Source organism: Diplotaxodon limnothrissa, linkage group LG5 (assembly GCF_057381915.1).
Source record: "Diplotaxodon limnothrissa isolate DT_005_m linkage group LG5, D_limnothrissa_male_GT1.1, whole genome shotgun sequence".
Classification (NCBI taxonomy): domain Eukaryota; kingdom Metazoa; phylum Chordata; class Actinopteri; order Cichliformes; family Cichlidae; genus Diplotaxodon; species Diplotaxodon limnothrissa.
This window is the reverse complement of record NC_140600.1, coordinates 23,261,151-23,284,053: the sequence shown is the minus strand read 5'-3', so window position 1 is coordinate 23,284,053 and position 22,903 is coordinate 23,261,151. Positions and strand designations below refer to the sequence as shown.

Below are 22,903 nucleotides of genomic sequence, written 5' to 3'. Positions count from 1 at the left end.
TTTAGAAGTCTGCTGATCATTTCAGGATCATTTATACCATGTGAAAATTACACTTCCTGTACTGTATATAAAAATACAAAATAATAGTGAGGAAGAGCACAATTTGAAGTCAAGAAAAAAGTAAAAGATAAACTACATAAACATGAGAAGTAAATATCTTCTTTTTAGCGTAAAACTCACTGAAGGTTTAATTCAAGTCTTTGCCTTCACACCATGCAAACAAAATGACTTAAATCTAAAATCGTAATTTTTGATCGCTTCATTAAATGATAGAAAAACTTATTTTCAGATATTACAGTCATTGTTTCTCAGGATGAATTGTAATTGCTGATATTTGGGTTGTTGTTTCAGGTAATGTGAACAATTCAAAATCAGTGTATTAGGCTTTTATCTACAAAATGGGCATAAAACTGCTCAAGTCTTTAATTGTGTTTTCTTTTTCCCCCCCACTGAGAACAATTTGTAGACAAGCTCCTAAAGATATGATGAACTTGATTGCCAGAAATATATCTTGGGCCTAATCAGTTGAGTAATGTTCAAACTCATGATAGTTGGCAGTAGTGTTGAAACCCAGTGAAAAAAGGGTCTTTTCTAGCAAAATAATCAGTTAACGTATCTGAAATTTTGAAAAGTGTGTTTTTAATAATCACGTAAGACAGTATAATCAGTAGGACTATACATTTAACTGAAATAATGCATATGGAGTAGACTGGAACACAAAGATAACACAGTGAAAGTAAAATGAATTCAACTCAAAGGGGCTGTTAAAGACTGTTGTCTAAGACATATTTTGGCCCATGTAAAATATATATATGCAATTTCTACTCCCACTTAAAGTGTATTTGATATTTTATGTACGTTATGAAATTTTATGATTTGATAAATGCAAAGTCCTCTGTGTGTGTCTGTGTACGTGTGGGGGGGGGGGACCTCTTAGGCAGTAAAACCAGTCCACGATTACCTTACCCCATCTCTTGTGCTCTCCCCTTGAAAAGACACATTAAGTGAACCTCTCTGTTAATGTAAGCCATTACCAAGAATCATTTCAGCCCAGTTTCCCAATCACAATGAGGCATTTGTTTGATGGTCATGAAAAACCTTTTAATGTTGAGCATTTGTCATACTCTCCGGTTGCGCATTTTGTTTTTTTCACCCCCTCGACACAAGACAGAGTATATCGCCCGTATCCAGGTGGATTCAGGAGAAGAGCATTACTTAAAATTAAAACACTCTTGACTAAAGTCCATCTTCTGAAAGAGACTGTTTGTTCTTTAAATAGCGTTCTAGCAATAATTATCATCGTAATCATACCACACCCCACAGTTTTACTATAGGAAAGTATTAATTTGTGCCTATTCTTTGAAGATAGGGATTTTCTTCAGCTTGTGTCTATTATTCTATATAACCATGCTTTTATTATATTTGCCATGAAATCAAGGCTTGCAGATACCCATATTGTCAAGAAGCATAAAATAGTATATACTATACACATCGCCTTCACTAATAAATGCTTACATTACATTAAGGGGTGTAGAGTAAGGTCATGTTAACAATCCATTACAATTTGGCTTACATCCACCAAAATCTTCAAGGTCAACTTAATGATTTATTGGTCGAAAATTGACTAAAAACATTATAACTTAGAAACTATGACTCTTAAAAGTGTGGTGTGTACAGTGGGGCAAAAAAGTATTTAGTCAGCCACCGATTGTGCAAGTTCCCCTACTTAAAATGATGACAGAGGTCAGTAATTTGCACCAGAGGTACACTTCAACTGTGAGAGACAGAATGTGAAAAAAAATCCATGAATTCACATGGTAGGATTTGTAAAGAATTTATTCGTAAATCAGGGTGGAAAATAAGTATTTGGTCAATAACAAAAATACAACTCAATACTTTGTAACATAACCTTTGTTGGCAATAACAGAGGTCAAACATTTACTATAGGTCTTTACCAGGTTTGCACACACAGTAGCTGGTATTTTGGCCCATTCCTCCATGCAGATCTTCTCGAGAGCAGTGATGTTTTGGGGCTGTCGCCGAGCAACACGGACTTTCAACTCCCGCCACAGATTTTCTATGGGGTTGAGGTCTGGAGACTGGCTAGGCCACTCCAGGACTTTCAAATGCTTCTTACGGAGCCACTCCTTTGTTGCCCGGGCGGTGTGTTTTGGATCATTGTCATGTTGGAAGACCCAGCCTCGTTTCATCTTCAAAGTTCTCACTGATGGAAGGTTTTGGCTCAAAATCTCACGATACATGGCCCCATTCATTCTGTCCTTAACACGGATCAGTCGTCCTGTCCCCTTGGCAGAAAAACAGCCCCATAGCATGATGTTTCCACCCCCATGCTTCACAGTAGGTATGGTGTTCTTGGGATGCAACTCAGTATTCTTCTTCCTCCAAACACGACGACTTGAGTTTATACCAAAAAGTTCTACTTTGGTTTCATCTGACCACATGACATTCTCCCAATCCTCTGCTGTATCATCCATGTGCTCTCTGGCAAACTTCAGACGGGCCTGGACATGCACTGGCTTCAGCAGCGGAACACGTCTGGCACTGCGGGATTTGATTCCCTGCCGTTGTAGTGTGTTACTGATGGTGACCTTTGTTACTTTGGTCCCAGCTCTCTGCAGGTCATTCACCAGGTCCCCCCGTGTGGTTCTGGGATCTTTGCTCACCGTTCTCATGATCATTTTGACCCCACGGGATGAGATCTTGCGTGGAGCCCCAGATCGAGGGAGATTATCAGTGGTCTTGTATGTCTTCCATTTTCTGATGATTGCTCCCACAGTTGATTTTTTCACACCAAGCTGCTTGCCTATTGTAGATTCACTCTTCCCAGTCTGGTGCAGGTCTACAATACTTTTCCTGGTGTCCTTCGAAAGCTCTTTGGTCTTGGCCATGGCGGAGTTTGGAGTCTGACTGTTTGAGGCTGTGGACAGGTGTCTTTTATACAGATGATGAGTTCAAACAGGTGCCATTCATACAGGTGACGAGTGGGGGACAGAAAAGCTTCTTACAGAAGACGTTACAGGTCTGTGAGAGCCAGAGATTTTCCATGTTTGAGGTGACCAAATACTTATTTTCCACCCTGATTTACGAATAAATTCTTTACAAATCCTACCATGTGGATTCATGGATTTTTTTTCACATTCTGTCTCTCACAGTTGAAGTGTACCTCTGGTGCAAATTACTGACCTCTGTCATCATTTTAAGTGGGGGAACTTGCACAATCGGTGGCTGACTAAATACTTTTTTGCCCCACTGTATATCAACATGTAGAAAGCACCATATCAAGATTTAATAAATCATGTCACATTTCACCTCTGACCTTTACTTCAAGGTCAATAGATTGATCTAAAGGTCAAAGTGACAATAATCCTATGAAGAGCTAATAAATTACTGCCATTGTTTTCATTGACACCATATAAGGAATGATATATGAGGATTCTAAAATCACAATACTTCAGGACCCCCGACCTCATCTTCAAGGTCAAAAAAGGTCAATCTTTCATAAAATGTCTTTGATCTTTAAAAATATGCTTAAAATCTTACTGCCTTAAATTATACTGTTATATTGGGATTCTAAATATCATATTAAGATTAAGAATTGCCCAAAGTACATTATTTTTACTGCACTACAAACTTCTTGAAGTAAGTTTAAAAAGAACAAAGAAAGCAAATAGAATATATGTAAAATAAAAGACTGCTTTCTTAAACATGGATACCGCCTCGTGTGAGCTGGCTTGGCATTGGTTTGTACTCTCTGAATGCTTCTTGTTTACTCATGAAACAGTCTTCTTTGAGTTATTTTCCACATATTTCCTATATTTATGGAAAGATTAACAAAGTTTAACAATATAATAATTAATCATTTCTATTATATGTTGTCACACCTTTATTGACATCATCAAATAAGCATGTGACAAGCAGCTACTACATCATTACTAAATCAATCAGCAGAGCTAAGGTTAACATACCTCTAATGAAACCTTTGTATGAAAAATCTGAGAGCAGTAGCAGCTTGTTTTTTGTTTAATATTTTCGAGAAATTAATTGCCTAGTGGTTTGTGACTGTCAGCCACATTACACTATTTGAAGAAATCCCTATGGTGTTTGTGTTATGTGCTTTCTTTCCAAAGTCTAACCTGATATAATATAAATCAGCATTACCCACACCCCTACAGAGACCAAACAATAAATAAAAATGAAAGAGGATCCCTTTAATCTGACACCAATTTAAATCAAATTCTGTAAGGAAAACTTTATTATAGAGAGGACACTTGTCGGTGTCCCTGGATAAAAGGCGACTTGGCTAAGGCTGACAGGGGATAGTTGAGGGACAGGTTGCTATTTTCTCAGAAAGACCAAGATGAGCCAACAAAACAACAAGAAGAACAGAACAACAGACCAGGGACGACACAGCAGTGACAGACAGTGGGAAAGAGCGGGATGTCTAACATAATTTGACTGTGGGTAAAACCTGGGTCAAATAAAAGGTCTAATTCCTTCCAACACATACAGTGTCTGGGATTGGCTTCAGCCTGCAATAGACTTCAGTCACAAAAATGAGCAGAATCCAGTCTGAATTAGCACTGCACAACGCTTAAAGAGACCATTATTAAGAACAATCTGGGCTGATAAAAATAAAGTAACCTGCATTTGACCCAGAGCTTACGCTACACACCATAAAAGGGAAGAGATGAGAAGAGGAAAAGGAAGGAGGAGGAGGGGGAGGAAGAGGAGAGAGTGAAAGATATGGTTTGGTTACCTTTAATCTGGTTGCTCTCCATATTGCCATCTTGCATTTTACCTATGATGGAGACATACAAGACAACAACAACAAAAATAACCAAGGCAGACAGGTCAACAAATTATCACCACAGAGACAGCACAAACAATGAGAACCAAAATTCACAAACAGGGAGACAGGAAAATGACTTTTAATACATCTCTGTGACAGTCACATAGAAAGGCTTGTGATAAGCAAGTGATGCAACTAGTAGCTACAACAGCTGACAAGGAGTTAGAAAGACTAAAACGTACTAAACGGGTTATTCTAACAGATCACTGACATACTGCTGTGTAGACTACTACAAAATGGGAGAAACCATTGTTTTGATACACTTTATTTCATTGCATAAGAAATTAATTAGGTAATTAAAATCAATTAATGGGCCTTTCTAAATTAAAAAAAAAAAGAAAGAAATTCTTCAAAGTATATTAAGTGTGATGTAAAATTCACATTTAAAATAGCACTTTTTAAAAAATCTCTTCATTTTCTTTGTATTGTTTTGAATGACATACTCACACTGTGAGCACAGGCAATTCCACGCAACATTAGCAACAACATGAATCAAATTGTCGGGTTATCAAATGAGATATAAGACAAACAGCAGATAAGGCATTACACCAAACACTGACAGTGAGAGAGGGTACACCAAAAGCACACGTACAGTACACAGAAACAAGAGACAGCATGCATAAGAGGAAAGTTCAGGCATGCAAGATCACACGATCACACACTTAAAGGGAAGCAGACTGGAAATGTGAACAATACAGAGGGAGAAAGAGAGAGCCTGAAGGGAAAGCCTCCCACATGGTGAAGTTACATAAGAACAACTGGAAGAAAACTGAAATAAGTTTGGAGACAATGAATTTATTATGCTGTTGGATTCTTCTCAAAAGGAGTTAACTTAATTTAAATGTGCACTTTAATCGCACAGTGCTGTTTTAAGTTATACAGTCAACTTGGGGGTAGTCTAATTGAGCTGTGAAAGACCTTGTTAGAAGTAAAAATATATGTTATTTTGCAGCCGGTGAAAGATAAGACTAAGCATCTAGTAAAGCGTCTTGCACTTTCAAACAAAATAGATACACAGTGTGCCAAAAAAAGAAGAAGCATTTTATTTTGTACTGCAGCTTTGATCCCATTATTTTTGGAGTCGGTGGAAGGCAGGCCAGAAAGTTGACCAAATCTGTCTTTCAGGGATTTGTACATAAATGTCACAAATTGTTCAGGTAGAGCTGTAAGACCATCAGACCAGAGCTGGTTCATTTCACCTTCACTTCCACTTTAGCCAGTTTCCCCGGAGTCACAATAAAGCTGAAGATGACAAATCGCTTTGTTCCAGCCCAGGATAGCACAAGGTCACCATTACAGCACAAATCTTACCACTCCTGCCTTGGGTACAAACACACTGGGGCTGCTCTCCAAGGGGAAACAGATAAGAGAGAACCCAGTGCCACAATGAAGTTAATCGTTTTGCACTGTGTCCAGCTAACACAGAAATAGAGGATTTTCACTAAGCGACCTCAGGGGACATCAGACTAAAGGGGGTTGGACCTACTATAAGATTTTTCCATCAGTCATCAACCTGTGTTTTTTTTTTTTTTTTTTCAAATTTCAACAATTAAATCAAATTTGAACTATGACGGAAAATAAGAGTAGAATATAAAGAAAGGGTTTCAAATGTGGAAACTATCCAAATTCACCATATTATTGCCAAGAGGTCAGTTAGACTATAAAATAGGGAAAAGACTAGTGTGTCTATGTCTGAAAATAAAAAAGTGCCTTGTAAATCCTGGCCTAATCGTTCAAAAACTCATATGTAGCAACAACACTGCAGGGGTTATATGTTATATGCCTTTTTCTTACCAGATTCTGAGCAAGAAACGGAATGAAGTCACTTTTAATGTTATTCTTGTTATCCCTGACAATATAAAAATGCTCAAAAGATCTTCCTTGCTTTTCAACATTATAGAGACCCATGGACCTGGGGACTTTTATTTATTTTAGTCTTGATTTAAAGATTCATGCAGAGGAAAAACATTAGAAATGTGTCCATGATGGCTATATTCGTTAAAACTCTTACAAGACAAGCAACAGCATATAGAGAAGAACAAGAAACACAGTTTCTACAGATAATAATGGCATGCACTGATAGCATGGATATGAAAAAGGTACAAAACAACAGAGAGAAAAACAAAAGATGAGCACCCACGGTAGGAGGAGGCAGTTTGAGAATGAAGAAGGTAGGAGGGGTCAAAAGTCACAAGAGAGAGATCAGAGATCAGAGGTTTTATCGACCTACCATTAATTAGGCTGGCACTGCCAGGGGCATTAATGCCTGCAGCCCCATCCGTGGCTATAGTTGCGATGGGGTGGATAGGGGGATGGGAGCAGTCTAGCCAGTAACAATAAGGGCCAAACATGAATGAACAAAAACACACACACACGCACGCCCACACACAAACACACCCACACACGTGCACACCCAAGACAGTGAACAGAAATAACATGGTTATAGCACATTTAAGAGATTCATCATATGTAGACCGTGTAAAGACCGTGTGATTAGTGTGGGGAAAAAAATGCATTTGCAAATGTTTTTATTATTATTATGTATTTAGCTAATGTTAGATTTGATAGAAGATGTTTATCAAATGTTAATAATAAGACAAGTATAACAGTGGACGGACATGAAACATGAAACCTGAACATAACATTGGGGGAAACAATAAAATAAAACATGAAACCACAGCTACACTAGAAGTAAGTCGGTTGTCAGACAAATTTAGACACCTGTTTGTTTCTGTGCATTTTACCCATCAAATTTCATGTATTGTCAATTGTGCCCCCAACCTTTAGCAATATTATCAAAACCATGTTATTCGTGTAATATCATTTAGCAAAACAAAAATCCTAATTTGAGCCAAAAATTTAAACAAATGAGCTAAAATTAAAACTAAAGTCAAACTCCCCAGTCCAAACTAAACAAAAAATAAGAGAGATCCACCTCATTAGCCAGTGAAACACACATGTGCCAGCCAGTTAAGTGAAGAGACTAATGATCTTTAACAGGAAACATTTTCCTGTTATTTTCCATAGTTGTTATAGTTGCTATTTTTAAATGATAAACATGGGAAATTTTTATTATGTTTTAGTGTCCTTTTGGTTTCAGCAAAATTAAAACAAAGCGTGGTGCATAAATGTTTGTCAGTTTCATTATAACTTAATTTTTCAATCATCTCATTTAAAAACACAGGACTTCTGTGATTCCGGTCTCAAATTTTCACAGCAGATCCATCTCATCCAACATCTGGCAGATATGATTCTTTAAAAAGTCTTAATCCTAACTTTGTCAGAGCTGTACTATTTAGACCAAATGTGAATCAATTATTAAATGCAAAAGGATATTCAAATGTGTGGCAACATTTTGGTATGATTTTGATCATGAAATTGTCAAATTATCATTGTTGATCAGTAATTATTATTCATTTTGAATCATCATAGAAGCTTTTTTCCCCCCTGGTTTAGCCAATCAAATTAGATATATAAAAACCAAAAAAGTAAATGAATGAATATTATAGCAGCAATGCACCTAAAACCGTATTGTTGTTGAAGAACTGTAGTTATTATAAACATCACACTAAAAAGACACACAGCATTAGATTTAAGCTGGAGGGATGATCTAACAAATCTTTACCTTTTTATAATATCACTACATGTTTCCATGCAAGCTATTTTTAATTTAATGAAAATACGGAAGTGGTAGCAAAGACACTACTAAAAGGATAAACTGTGCACATATACATATTAAGATGTAAAAGAGTACATCTTATACAAGCTTGTACTAACTAGTTTACACCCTACTGCTGGTACATGTGTTGTGCACCCACAAGGCTATTGCTCTCATATCATTGTTCTGTAATACAGCAATGAGATGAGTCTGAAAGCCCGTTCTTATTCATGGCATTCAACACGTCTATGAAGCAGGGCTTATGTTGGATGCTAGCTAGTTAGTCTGATGAGTGCAGAGCCTGTTATATGAGGAGAGGATTATGCATTGTGAAATGTGTTATCTATCAACACTTAAAAAGATGCAGTGTTGTGATTATGATGCTTCTCTTTTTAAGTGAGGAGTTTAACAGAAGCAAGGTTGCTTTGTTAGAGAAAAGGGTAGTCTAGCAACAGTGGTTTACTGGTAAGCACTAGGGGTTAAAGATCAAAAGGTTCAAGTACTGTACCACTTCCAGGGGTCAGAGAAAGGTGATACTCTACCTGTATTCTGGTGTCCGTCTTCCACTGCCCCTCCTTCGAGGCAAATTTGGAACGATAAGAGAGTAAGGACAATGATGCACCTGAACCCACAGAACCTGCATACTGCAGCTGATTACTGAGCCACCAATACTGATATCATACAGTATCTATACACATTCACTTAGTGTTGAATACTGTACTACAAACACCTACAAAAGGTGGGCATTTGTCCATTTGTGAGTTCATTCTTTAGAACCCCTCTGTTTACAAAGACAGTTAAAACACTGACATTGTGCAATGAGGTATACAGACTTTGAGAACATAAGGTAATGAAATGAGAAAAGCTTGTTTTCAGGGGTATGTTGCTGGGCAACACTGACACAAAAGCAAATTACTCAGTACTCCTGAGTATGGAGCAGGTTATATATGAGAAGATTATATAAGGATCAAATTATCGTACCTTTCTTCTCCTTTTTCTCCTCTTCCTCCACACCAGCCCCCAGCAGTGTAAAGATGATTCCAGTCTGAGAGTTGACACCGACAGCCGTCACCACCATGCGGCCCGAGCCCTCCATCACATGGGTCCCTAAAGAAAGCGCAGCAGTTTCTATATTACAGATATGCATACTTTCAGTAACTTAAAAAAAGATAAACACTTCTGTTACTTTTTAGAGCTTTTCTAGCAAAAGTTGACTGTTAATTTCTATAACAGCTCATTCCTAATACAAAGACTTATGCGACTAACTTGCTCAATCAATAACATTAAAGCGCTTTACAAACAGGTTAGTTGATCTTGTTATGTCCCAATCTTAATAAAATCATATCTATCAATGAATATGCAGAACCTGTAGACTAGGAGAAAGGTTATAGGAGCAGACGCTGTCTGGCTTCCATTTATATACAGAGTAATACTGGCTAATCTTGTTACAGTGGGCTTAGCTGTATCCATGTGAAGAGTGCATAGAGAGCAAAAGAGGAATACGTTGATTGATGCTGCAATCTTGAGACCCACTGGGAACTGTCCAGTTTGGGCATTTGGTATTTTTTTTTATTCTTTCAGAGTTAGACTGTTAACAGTGACCAGTGCACTCAGTAGGGTAAAATGGGAGTCTTGACGCACTGGATAGCAAGCAAGGTGAAGGCATGCTTTAAAGGTTACATTTGGTTATGGTGAGGGTAACATTATGTCCTGCTTCTATTTAACATTCTAATCTAATGTTCATAACTAGCCAGTATAGGGTGTGACATGTTGCATAGCGGATGTGTCATGCTTCCTGACTGAAGATTGATCCTTCTCATTATATCCAGTGGGCTCAAATCTAGTTAAGGGTAAGAGGAAAGCATCATGTGTGGTAAAGTTAGTCAGGACCACAAGGCTGCAGCTTGTCTCTTCTTTTGGCCTGATACATTTTTTATTTATTTATTTTGTGTTGGGTCAGTTGGAGGGATTCAGGAGGAGGAAAACACTGGTGTGATTGATGATTAGCATTACAGCAGGATGGCAAATTGGTTGTTGTGATTAAAGGAGGCTGTGTCACACAGCACTCTCCTGTTGCATTACCTATACTGTTACTTTAGAATGGCTTATATATCAGTGTAGCTGATGTCAGACCTTTGATTCACGTAATAAGACATGATGGGCATGTCGCTGTTAAGGAACTGTCCACATGCTTTTCTGAATCTCCATGCTGTGCAGCCACCTATGGTCTTCTGTCACTTCTGCTCATTTATGCATGACAGTGACATCACACATATTAACAAGCAACAAGAATCAAACCAGAACACAAAGCTGGCTTTCATCGATCACAAGTAAAGTGAGAAGCCAGGAAAAAGTGCATATTGATTCCAAATTTACATCAGTGGCTTCACTGACCTAAAAATGGGGGATTACTATATATGTCAAAGGGATTAAAAATCTCAAACATCTTAAAGACAGAGTCCTTCAAAAATCATGAGTAATAATTTAAACTCTCTTTCATTTCATATAAAATGTGCTAGAGTGACAAGTTTAACACACTAATAATGTGCCAGACTTGTATTTGCACACAGAACATCATTAACCTTGGGGAAAATAAGTTGGTGTAGGTGAATACGAGGGTAATTAAAGAAGGCAGCAAAAAGTCACACAGCTAATTATCTGCAGCAAAACATACTAATATGATCCGATTAGCCCACATTTCTCTTATCAGGAATATTCTTAAATTCTAATAATCCTGCAGTCCAAGAACCGCACTTGTGTTTCTGCTGCAGCAAAAAGCAAAATGGGTAAAGAGAAACATTTGATTAAAAACAATGTTTTTCAAGCTGTCACTGGCAGAAAAAACCCCAGACTTGTCTATTTGTTGTTTTGTTTTTCCAAACAACATGCAGGGAAAAATGGCTGTTACAAACACTATATAACATTCATAAACTACACTAAACTGAATCCATACCAGACAGCAGCATTGGGTCCTTATCTGCAGACTTCTTGACGTGGTCAGACTCTCCGGTCAGTGATGACTCATCAATCTTCAGGTCATTACCCTGGATCAACACACCATCAGCAGGAAGCAGATCACCTGTAACAATGAAAGAGGCTTTGTTGCTTTCTAAGTACTAAAAAAAACAGGCTCACTCAGGATAACCACATTTATTCTGCACCATTGTGAGGCATTACTGACAGTTGTCACTCACATTATGGAATTTGAAGATGTGCATGTGTTGCTCAGCATGCATGGGGTCAGTCTGCAGCTAATTAATTGCGTGAATGTAGCTTAACTATGTTTAATTGCTTAAGGTGGACTTCACAACTTTAATCCCCTTTTGGAAATGAGGCTGTCGTCTATTTTCAGCTTATGAACCTAGAAAATTACTTTACACAGAGCCAACTGTGGTAGCCAGTAAGCACGTCCAACAAAGCCAAACTAATCAAAATATTCTAGGAAGTTTGATTAGTTTTGGTTCATAATCATAATTAATTATTGTAATCTTGACAGTTTTGTTGCACCTACCATATTTGATCTGTGCGATATCCCCCACCACTATGTCAGCCACAGGCAGCTGGATGACCTGGCTACCACGGACCACCTGGAATTTCTGCTCCTGCTCAATGCGGCTCTGCAGCCCACGAAACTGCTTCTCCTTTGACCAGTCATTGAAGGCCGTCACCAGCACCACACACACTACAGACAACAGGATAGCGGCACCCTCAATCCAGCCAGCATCTGCCTCACCCTCATCTTCCACTCCACCTGCTGCTGCGCCACAGGCTGCAATTTCAGAACAGTGACAGAAAAGAGAAGCATAGTCAAATAAAGTATATTAGATACATTAGATATTTACACACACACACATATATGTGTGTGTGTGTGTATATATATATATATATATATATATATATATATATATATATATATATATATATATATATATATATATATATATACACAGACACACAGACAGACAGATAGATATGCATGCACATGTAAGCACGCTGCGTTTTCGTACATGGATAAATGCTGACGCACTCTGTTCACACAAATCAAGTCAACAATTTCATACATAGGTATTTACATTTACTACTAGTGAACACTTCAGAAAAATATACAAAGAGATGTAATCAAAGCTCAAACTGGAAATAGAGAAGCTGCACATAAACACAGCTGTGACTGTGTGTGTAATGTCTTTGCAATTGCAGTGCATATAAATTATGCTGAGCCTCAATGTCAGCAAGTTCTGGGAACACAACTTAACTTCCCTTCACACTAAAAAGGAGTAAGGGTATACAGTCTTAGTAATTAACTTATTAAAAAATTAACTTATTAACATAACAGCCCTTATGAAATTTGAGTATCTGATCTGTGAAAATACTGCAATCTAAAAATTTCTTTTCCCATATTATTCAGTGTTGGAGCTTCCTTAAAAAAAAAAGCATAACGCTCTTTGATGCGTGTCTGCACACACTGCAGTCCTGAAAACTATAGCCAATTATTCCTCATACGACTGATGACAGCATTTCACAGGCTTAGCCCCAACAGCAACGTTCAAATGTAGGCTCTAAATCTGTCTTCTCTCTTAGGGGGAAGCTTGTACTCTCATTCAAAACGCTCTCTTGATTTCAGGTTGATGCTAGAGTGTGGGCAGTGACAAGGTCAGATGACGTACATATTTTAGATTTATTTAATAATCTATTCCTTATGAACTGGCTTATGGAAATTATTTGTATGAGCAATATGAGCAATGACTGTGAAATTATATGAACTCTCTTTGAAAAAACCTTAAGTGTATTTACTTCTTTCTCTTGATATATTTGTTCTACTTCAAACGCGGCTCTGCAGTCTACTGGCTGTGCAATCACAGATTGGGGTATATATGGGAATGAAACAAGGCCTATTCCCAGCCCTCCTTGTGCAGCTTCATGTAATTCTCTCGGAGCTATTGAGCTGCACACTCCTGGCTAGCGGACTTCAAAAGCCCACAGCGGAGCGATTTGCTTTGCACTGTAAAACACTTGCAGCTCACAAGGGAATGAGCAGAAACCCCATGTTACAGACATTACATGTGCAGGATGTGCTTTAACCAAAAACCAGACTCCAAGAAGCAATTTGGACCAACTAGTATGCAACATAGTGACTCCAATCAATATGATGTTCATTAAGTAGATACACTGCATTAATTAACAGATTATAGCCTCCTTGATTTGTACTCCATCCGTACGCACAAAAACATACAAAACCATACACTATGTACTCGCTACGATCAACAAATTTAGACAAACATGGTATTTAGTTTTATGTCGTTTAACAGGGACAAATGCCCCCTCACAAAAAATCCTGTGATTTTTATGTTTTCTTTTTGTGAGAGACAGCTTGATACTTACGAATGCAACAGTGTGCATATTTTGACATGGGTGTGTTAGGCAAACAAAAAAGTACCCAATAAAGCTTTTCAGAACAAAATGAATAAAAACACTCATCTGATCTAAAGCAATTCAATAGTACTTTGTTATTTTTAAAGAACATTGTTAAATCATCAAATAGTCCTGCAGTAGTTTCCCTTCCCTTTTCTTATTCTGCTTGGCAAGACACTGATGGTAACACGGTCAGTGAGTAGCTGTCCATGGTACTGAAATGACGTTTCTTCACACATTAATGCAGCAAAGCACTAAAGCATCTGAAAAAGACGAAGAGCAAATTATTGCATCTACTGCAGCTGACCTTGTCATGGACATGATTAAATAAATGTGCACAAACCTGTGACCTGCATGGGGTGTACTCTCCTTCTTGCCTTATTACTATTAGAATGAACTCCAGTTGAGTAAGTAGTTAAGAAAATGGATGAATGGGTGGATTTCCATATGCTCCAAAGGCACTTTCACATTTTGCTTAATCATGCTGATTTCTATATGGGTCTTTCAAAGTTTTCCTATGTTGCATCTTACGTGCTTAGACATAATAATGAGCCATCTGATTCGACTGCAGTGAATCTTTTTCATATGGAAATGAGCATTAAGTCATCCCACCAGCTTCTATTTCTGGACTGTTGAGCTTTTTGATCTATTTATAAAAACAGTAAACGAGCAGGGAGAGATGTGTGGGTTGATGGTGTGTGATCAGATTGGGGGGGGGGGGGGGGGGGGGGGGGGGTTGTATTAGTTCCCCCAACACACAAACACACACACGCCATAAATATGTTTTCTTGTCGTCAGACTTTCTTTGTCTTGGTATATGTATATGGACAAATGTATAGGTGAAGAAATGCAATATTTGCTTATCACATATATTTAATTTTTTTTCTTTTGTTTTAAAATGCAGTTTACTGCATTAATTTAATTTATACGTAGTATTTCTGCCATTTTATTTGGTCAAATTTGAAAAAAAAAGAAAGAAATTATTGCATCAATCCAAATCATTTCTGTGGACTATTCTTTCATTATTATCATCCTTATCATCCTATCATCCTTGTTTTTGTTCTCACATTTTGTGAGAGATCTGAATCTCTAAGTATCCTTCCATTTCTATGACCTTATGTCCAGCTCTGCCTTTGTCTGTAACACACAAACACATATTCATTTGGGATTTCTCTGAATTAGGTGAGACAAAATGCTTTGAATTCATATCTATCTCAATCGCCCTGATACTGGCTTCTATTCATAACAGTTTAGGTCCCTGATTTACATCCATACATATTCATATCATCTGTGAAAAGAGACTTGCACACTGGCACCTATTCTGCTGCCGGTTAAAGAGAAGCTTGATAATGTATCTACAGATAGTGCAGTTATTAGCATTGCGATACCCTCGGCATTTCTTTGCTTTATTTGATACAGGGAGTTCATTCATAAAGCTAAGCAGCTAAAACGACACAAAGAACAGAAACAAGTGTCCTGACATCATAACTGATGATCAGATTCCAATTAGGCAAATTTATAGTGTAATTATTTGACTGAGTTAGTAAATCATGTATTGTTTGCTACGCTCAAACAACTAAACATGGATTAACTGTGAAATTACTAAATAAACACATCCAACTAATGCAATGGTAACCACTTCTTCATTTTCTAATGTTTCCAGCCTGATGAGACTTTTTAAACCCCCTAAAATGATGACTTGTCCCTTTGGCAGGGTAACTGAATTCCATTACTGTGATAAGGCAGGGTGCAATGACTGATGTAGCTGACTCAGCACCTCGTTATGGTCTCTGTCTTCATTTCCTGTTTCACGGCTCACAAGGCTGATGTATGGGCCCTGGGAGCTCAAGGTTATTTCTCTACTCAACACTTCATTAACCTTCCCAGTACCTTTCTTACACACATTTGACACAGTCATAATCTGCACAAACGAGCACACACACGCACAACCAAAAATTAGCCCTATGCTTGATGAGTCACTTGACCTCTTGAGGCAAGGCCACAAACAAAGTATGACCAGCCTCGGCAATTAAAAAGTGTGTGTGCAAACATGTAGGTGTAAGCACGTTAGCCCGGGCGAGTCAGGTCAGAGGAAGTGATGCCAGTGCGCCAGCACAATTATAGCCCCACTTCCATTCCCCGCAACAGAGAAGATACCACAGATAATGGCGCAGAGCAAAAATGTACAGACTTTAAAGTCACAGGAGCTGTTTCACTCACACTCTCCGCCAGTCTCCCCGGGAGGGTGGTAGAAAGAGAGACCCAGGGAGATCAGGGCAGCGATCTCCAAGATGATGAGGGTAACGTCCTGCAGGGCCTCCCATACCAGTTGCAGGAAGGTTTTTGGCTTTTTTGGAGGTATCAGGTTTTTACCAAATATTTCTTTCCTCTTGTCCAGGTCAGTTTGGGCACCTGCAAGACCTGAAAATGGAAGACACAGAAATAGATAGGGAGACAGAAGCAGATAAAGAGTTAATGTTGCGTGGATGCTTTATCCATCCATCCATGCATCCATCAATTTTATTTTGCTTATCCAATTTAGGGTTGTGGGGAGGTTGGAGCCTATCCAAGCTGCCATAGAGTGAGAGGCAGAGTATCCTGGATAGGCTGCCAATCTGTCGCCCTGCTAACACGGAGAGATAGACAACGATTCACATTCACACCTATGGGCAATTTAGAATCACCAGTTAGCCTAACCCCAGTAACTGCATGACTCTGGACGGTTGGAGGAAGTAGGAGTACCTGGAGAGAATCCACACAGATATGGGAAAATGTGCAATCTTTTTTTAATAGCATAACATAGCACCACAAACAAAATATCTCTAATTACCAGTTTGAGTCATGGTGGACTACAGCTCTGCATTCCTTATATAATTCTGCTCGGGAGATAAGGACCTTATGCTTTGACCTCATCCACCTCCTTGTATGCCATGAACTACTGCACATAAATATCTTTTGCTCTTTTATGCGAAGAAATTCATACTGGCTGCTTGAGGCACAGTTTACTTTTAGATTACAGCCCAGAAAATGATTCTCGTACACGAGCCCAAATTACAACAGTTTCAATGCTTTGACAAGAGCCACAGTTGAACATTATAACGCTAATAATAAGGACATTATATAATCACAGAAGGTTCAGATCTATGCAAAAAGGTTTTGGTCTGTACAGTTTTATTGATTTGAGGGGATCAAATTCAGGGGATGATATGAAAAAAAAGCATTGTGGTGGATTTTGTATCTCTTACCAGCATTCTTCGCTTACATAATGGCCTTCGAATTTGTGTATAACATGTTAAACATGATATATATATAAATGTTCATCTATAAAATCTGATTTATTACAGACATTACATCAAGCTGCATTAATCTACCCGGCTGCTGTTCGGTGTTTGCTGAGCGTGCACATAAGCCCAGTGTGTTTTCACAGTTGCTCTCTCTGTCTCTTTCCCCCACAAATGCAGACATTACCACAGCATTATGTCATGCGTAGTGCGTCACTGGGTTTCCCAGGAGTGGCCCTGGATTGCACCTGATAACATCGCTGCTGCATGACAATGTTTCACATGTAAATGCGCACCGATTCCCTGCGATAAATTAGTAACATTTGTGGAAAATAAGTGGTCATCCACTAAAGGAGAAGCGAGAAATGATGACAGAGCTGTTTAAAAAAAGAAAGGAGCAAAAATATACAAAACGGAGACGGTGTAGGAGAGAGGCAGGAGATGGGAACAAAAGGAGGGAAGGCAGGAAAGAGAACAATTCCCAGCTCTTACGATGGAGAATGCCCCGGTTACAAATAGATCCGTCTATAAATAACCTTATTATCTATTCCCTTTTAATTGTCTCTTGAGAAAACCTAGCATGTACATCCACTGATCTCCACAGCATCCTGCCTCACATCTTACAAAAGCAAGTGTATGTGCTTGTGTGCGCACATGTGTGTGAGTATAAGCTCGTGACTCTTGAGAGACTGCTTGAGCTTTGTGTGTGTGCATGTGTGCGTGTGTGTTTAATAAGCTTGGCCAAGCATGCCTGCAGTTTGCTTGCAATATCAAACAGTAAGAGTAGAGCTCATATAACAGGGCTTTAGCCAGTTCCAGTTGGTTAGACACACACACACACACACACACACACACACACACGCACACACGCACACACAAAGATAAACGCTGCTTATAAATACATATTTACATGAACCCTTTCTATCTTTTAAAAAAAGTCAATTTCTGCTGATACTGCAGTGATATATGTTTTTTAAAATAAATATGATAAAACAATGGATGCATATACTAATCCTAGCATTCACTTAGATGATATCTGACCTGTTATGTATTAGGCAAAATTCTTTGTGGCATTACTTTGGTTTAAAATGACCTTTAACCTTGTTAAAACTTTAAACTACATTCTCCTTAAATGCCCTTGAAATGCAAGCTACACTGTAATCAATCTCCCCAGTCATTAAATACTCAGTGTTTCCTGGAAAAGCCTCTGCTTAGTTATCTTTCATTCCCGGATCACTGATTACAATACTGCTTACAGAAAAACATCTATTTGGCCTTTTATGAAATATTGCTTGCCATGTAAATGCTGTCAGTCTACCCAACTAACTGCTCGGGCAGTGGAGGCAGTTTAAACTGTGGTGACACACAAATGAGTCACAACTTTCTCAGAAAGGATCAAGGCTGATTGCAAAGGAGTCTTTGTGTGACCATTCATTACCAAGTAATGAAACTCAAACACAACAAGCTATAATGTCAACAGCATGCAAAGAACATGAACGAATGGCAAAAAACCCTCAAGGTATTTAAATCAAATGTCAAACAGTTCTCTGTTTTTATTAAAGTCATTGATGGTTTCATTTCATTGTCATTTTTCCGCTGCCTTCATAACTTCAGTAGCCCTTCTGTCTCCATCACCCCAACACTACTCCACCTCACTGTACCAAACACGGAGGTTTGTCTACAAAGCACTAAAGTGTGTTACCTCTAAGACTGTAAAGCCCTTCTTCCTCTGCTATTTTCCAATTCCACTGCTATTTAAAGAGTCATTAGCTCGTAGCTATGCCAAACGTAAGCAGTTCCCGTTTAACAGCTGATATCTTTATATAACCTCTATGTGCTGTGTTTGATCATGTGTCTGCTTTTTCTTCATTTACTTGTTAAACAAACATGTTTTCATTTTTACAATGTTTTTTATTTGTTATTCCTCTTCTGTTTCCTTCTGTAATACTGTCCGAACTATTTTGTGTGTAAAGTGCTACACAAATAAATTCAGATTCAGAAGACTTTATTTATCCCTGAGGGGCAATTGATAGACTGACCTTGCCGACCGCACATACAATACAAAAACATCACATTGGGGAGACAGGTCAGACTAGGTAGCTGGCCGGTCAGCCGCATGAGCAGCGACCCGGAACCGGACTTTATTGTAGACATAAAGTCACTTTATGTCTACAATACTGATGGAATAGTGGGATAAGATAACTAAACAGTATTGTTTAAATATCCTTTGGGAAAGAAAAGGGAAATTTCATTAATATACCAACAATAAATCCTTTTTTCGTTGTTTTTTTCCCACTTCGATAAACGTTTGGATTATTTTATTACTCGTGGAAAAGACTGCATCGCAGGCTATCAGTAATGACTTTTCTTGGTATTCTGGTTCAGGGCTAAGATAAGCTGTCCAAACTTCTGTAACCTAAGAGAGATTTCGGCTCCAAAAACATTTTTAGCTCATTGTGATCAGAAAACTTTTTAAGCAGTTTTTTAGTTCCCAGTGAGGATTATTAGCAATGCATCAATTCTACCTTTCCCCGGCGACTCTTCTCGTATACTAAATGCCTGGCAATATATTTATCAGTCAAAAGCAGCAAGACCTGAGATCAAAATCCACACTGGCAAATGGCACTGGCCTAACATCCGAATTCCAAATGACAAGGGACAGGAAAAGGAACTGTAAAAAAACAAAAACAAAAAAACCCCTGCATGAAACGAAATTAGATTTTTTTTTGCACTCAGAGGGAATATGATGGTATATTTTAACAGTTGCCCTTTTTTTGTCAGCAACTAAAAATAGATCTCCATGGAAACACTATGCATCCCACTCGTTGAGTGGAAATACCCGCAACTCTCAACCTCAGAGAAAGTGTGAATAAGTAAGTGGGTGTCAGTTTTTGTGCGCTTCGTATGTGTGTTTTGTGTTAAAGTGAACGCATGCCTGCGTATTTGTGTGTGCGCAGACCGAAATAACGAGATGACCTCTAAATGTCCTTGAAAAGTATGCTCGTCAGCGTTGTGCGGGAAACAAAGGGTGTTTTTTTAAAAATACACATAGTGAGCTGAAGGTCGTTTTTTGAGGTGTTTCAGCAGGTCCCTTCACACACACACACACCCCCCCCCCCCCCCCCCCCTTTACACTTGTCTGCCTCAACTTTTTTTCCTTCTTTCACTGTGCGCTAAAGTGTCCAAAACAAGTTGCCATGGCAACATAATTCGATGGTGATGATGATGATGATGATGATGCTGATTCCCCCCCCCCCCCCCGCCACCCCCCCAAAAAGCAAATCAATAGCTTCAACATTTATTTTCAGCTTTCACCATTTTGAAAGGGAAATAGAGTGTGGTGGTGGTGGTGGTGGTGGTGGTGGTGGGGGGGGGGGCTGTTGAGGTGTGACTCACAGAGCACAAGAGCAAGAGAACAAGAAGAACAGAGAGATGGGGACTAGGCTGGATGTGGAGTAACTCTATGAATAATAACCCATCAGTGGATAAAATGTGGATAATTATCATGCTCTTATTAGAAGAGGGATTGATGGAGAAATGTGTCACAGTGTCCTTGAGAATGACCTCCATAATAATGACATCATTTTATGCCATAAAGGAGTAGAGGTTTGTTACTGTGTGTGCAAAGGCAGAATAAAGGCAACATGGATAAAATGGGCAGGTATAAAATACTGTAAGAAAACACTATGACATGTAAAAGATACGGTATAAATGATGCATTGTGGCTGCAGAGAGGATGTGAGACAGACAAAGGTAGGAATGTAAGATTCAGAGAATATTAGATAAGGACACATTACTACAAGAAAAGGAAGAAAAATATATGTAACAAGCAAAAAAAAGAAACACCTTTGTGTCCTCCAATAATCATTTAGAATGACTTTTTACTTTTCCTTGCTTTTACGCTATATCTTTAATTCTTTACATTTATTCACGCATCTGTATTAAAATACTCTGAGAGCTACTCGAAAAATCTCTTGTATGCTTAATATATTTCATATACTTGGCCAATAAAGTTGACTGTGAATCAGTTAGTCTGTGTGTAAACACTGATGCAAATGGTTCATGGCTTAGTGATATTGTTTAATATATAGTATATTTAATCAAAGTTCAGTTTCCAAGGCGATGCATTTTCTCACAGCACACATGCTGCCAAGCTGTTTTCTTTTTTGATGAAAATAAAGTTCAGAGAGTCCTGCAAAAAATAAATAAACAAATAAATAAAATACATGTGAGGAGATAGAAGTAAGCAAAAGCCTGAATTAGATCTGCTGACCCATGTCTCACATGCTGCTCCCCAACTGTGTCTGCTTGCAGCAAAGAGGACACTCTGCCATTCACCACAAACAGTGCTTAAAGCGTGTCTGATACTTTTGCTGTATGCATGCATGCCCATACATGTTTAAGCTGATGGGGTTTTTTAAATACTGTTTTCATTCTCTGCAGATGCTGATCGCCAGTATCCACATATAGTAAGAGAATATGTGCCATCACGTCTTTTAAACATGGTATGACTGAATATTTGGGGTTGCCAACAGTGTCTTTGATGGACATGAGTGTACTCTAGTTTAAGGAGTTGTTTTGTCTTAGATTTATAGACTATTTAATCAGTGCTTGGGTGCACAGATTCTCTAGGGACTCCACAGTGTGTCAAGATTCAGAGTGAAGAGGCCATGGCAGGAGGCTTGTTCTCCACGCACCACATATGCAATCTTCCAGTTTTGCTCACAGACCAGATTATAATCAGACATATTTTCAGAAGCCAGAGATGCAAGGAAACATAATGCTCTGTGTGTAAGCATGAATGAAAATTCTTTCATTTCATGAGGATTCAAGGTCACACAAACACTAATATGTGAGTACATGCACATGCACAAGCATACATTTATCTTTCCTTCTCCTATGGTCAGCCCCAGCTAAAAGCTAATAGGCTGGAAACTGAAACTATGCAAAACCATGGTTTTTGCATAATAAGTGCACAATAGTGCTGTCCAGAAGTTCAGAGCCACCTCTTATTTCTTTATATTTTGCTCTCAAAAAGCCAGATTTTCTTGGAATTTGTTTAAAGTGGTCTTGAGCAATAGTTACTCAGGCTTTCTGCAGGGCTTTTACCAATTTCTTTGCAAACTAACCTTTTTCTCATTATTTTTCAGGTCGGTCCATACAGCTGGCTATTTTCAGACTAATCCTTTTTGTTTGTTGGGCCACTTAACACTGACCTGTAACTCACTCAAGCATTAAAAAAGGCACTTAACTGAAGGGGTGAAGCAGTATTGTGTCCACATATAACAGATAAACATAAAAAGTACAACCTTTAAATCATATCTTTATATATTATATCTGCTTTTGTTTAATTTTCAATAACAACAAAGAAAATACTGACATATGAAAAACATCTGTCCCTTCAGTTTATCCATCTTACTGTTTACTCTTCGGAAATAGTCTTGGTGGAAAGTTGGCTGTCAAGGAGCCATTGTTAAGGAAAGGAGAAAAAAGCTGAGGTATGCCAAATTGCACAAGAACTGGACTGAAAATCTGTGGCAACAGGTCTTCTTTGTTCCAGATTACTAATCCAAATTTAAAACTTCAAGATCAAATTATAATCAGAATGGAGGAGGTCAGGAGAGAGGTCCAGTAAGTGTCTGCAGCCATCTGTAAAACACAATGTAGGCTTTGTTGAGATCAGTG

The 22,903-nt window shown here is 38.4% G+C and overlaps 1 protein-coding gene across 5 annotated transcripts in view; it reads right to left on the bottom strand.

The window, feature by feature from the left end:
* atp2b2 (ATPase plasma membrane Ca2+ transporting 2) overlaps nt 1-22,903 on the bottom strand; it is a 70,613-nt gene that overhangs the window by 31,366 nt on the left and 16,344 nt on the right. For 2 of the 5 annotated variants that reach the window (XM_085354288.1, XM_085354291.1), the window contains exons 2-6: nt 16,158-16,358; nt 12,040-12,297; nt 11,482-11,607; nt 9,510-9,635; nt 4,778-4,819 (exon numbers count right to left, since the gene is read on the bottom strand). In XM_085354288.1, the coding sequence (XP_085210414.1) occupies nt 4,778-4,819; nt 9,510-9,635; nt 11,482-11,607; nt 12,040-12,297; nt 16,158-16,358 (753 nt within the window). Of the gene's footprint in view, nt 1-2,795; nt 2,825-4,777; nt 4,820-7,100; nt 7,194-9,070; nt 9,104-9,509; nt 9,636-11,481; nt 11,608-12,039; nt 12,298-16,157; nt 16,359-22,903 lie in introns of all 5 variants that reach the window. The other 3 variants (XM_085354289.1, XM_085354290.1, XM_085354292.1) reach the window with 3 other exon arrangements.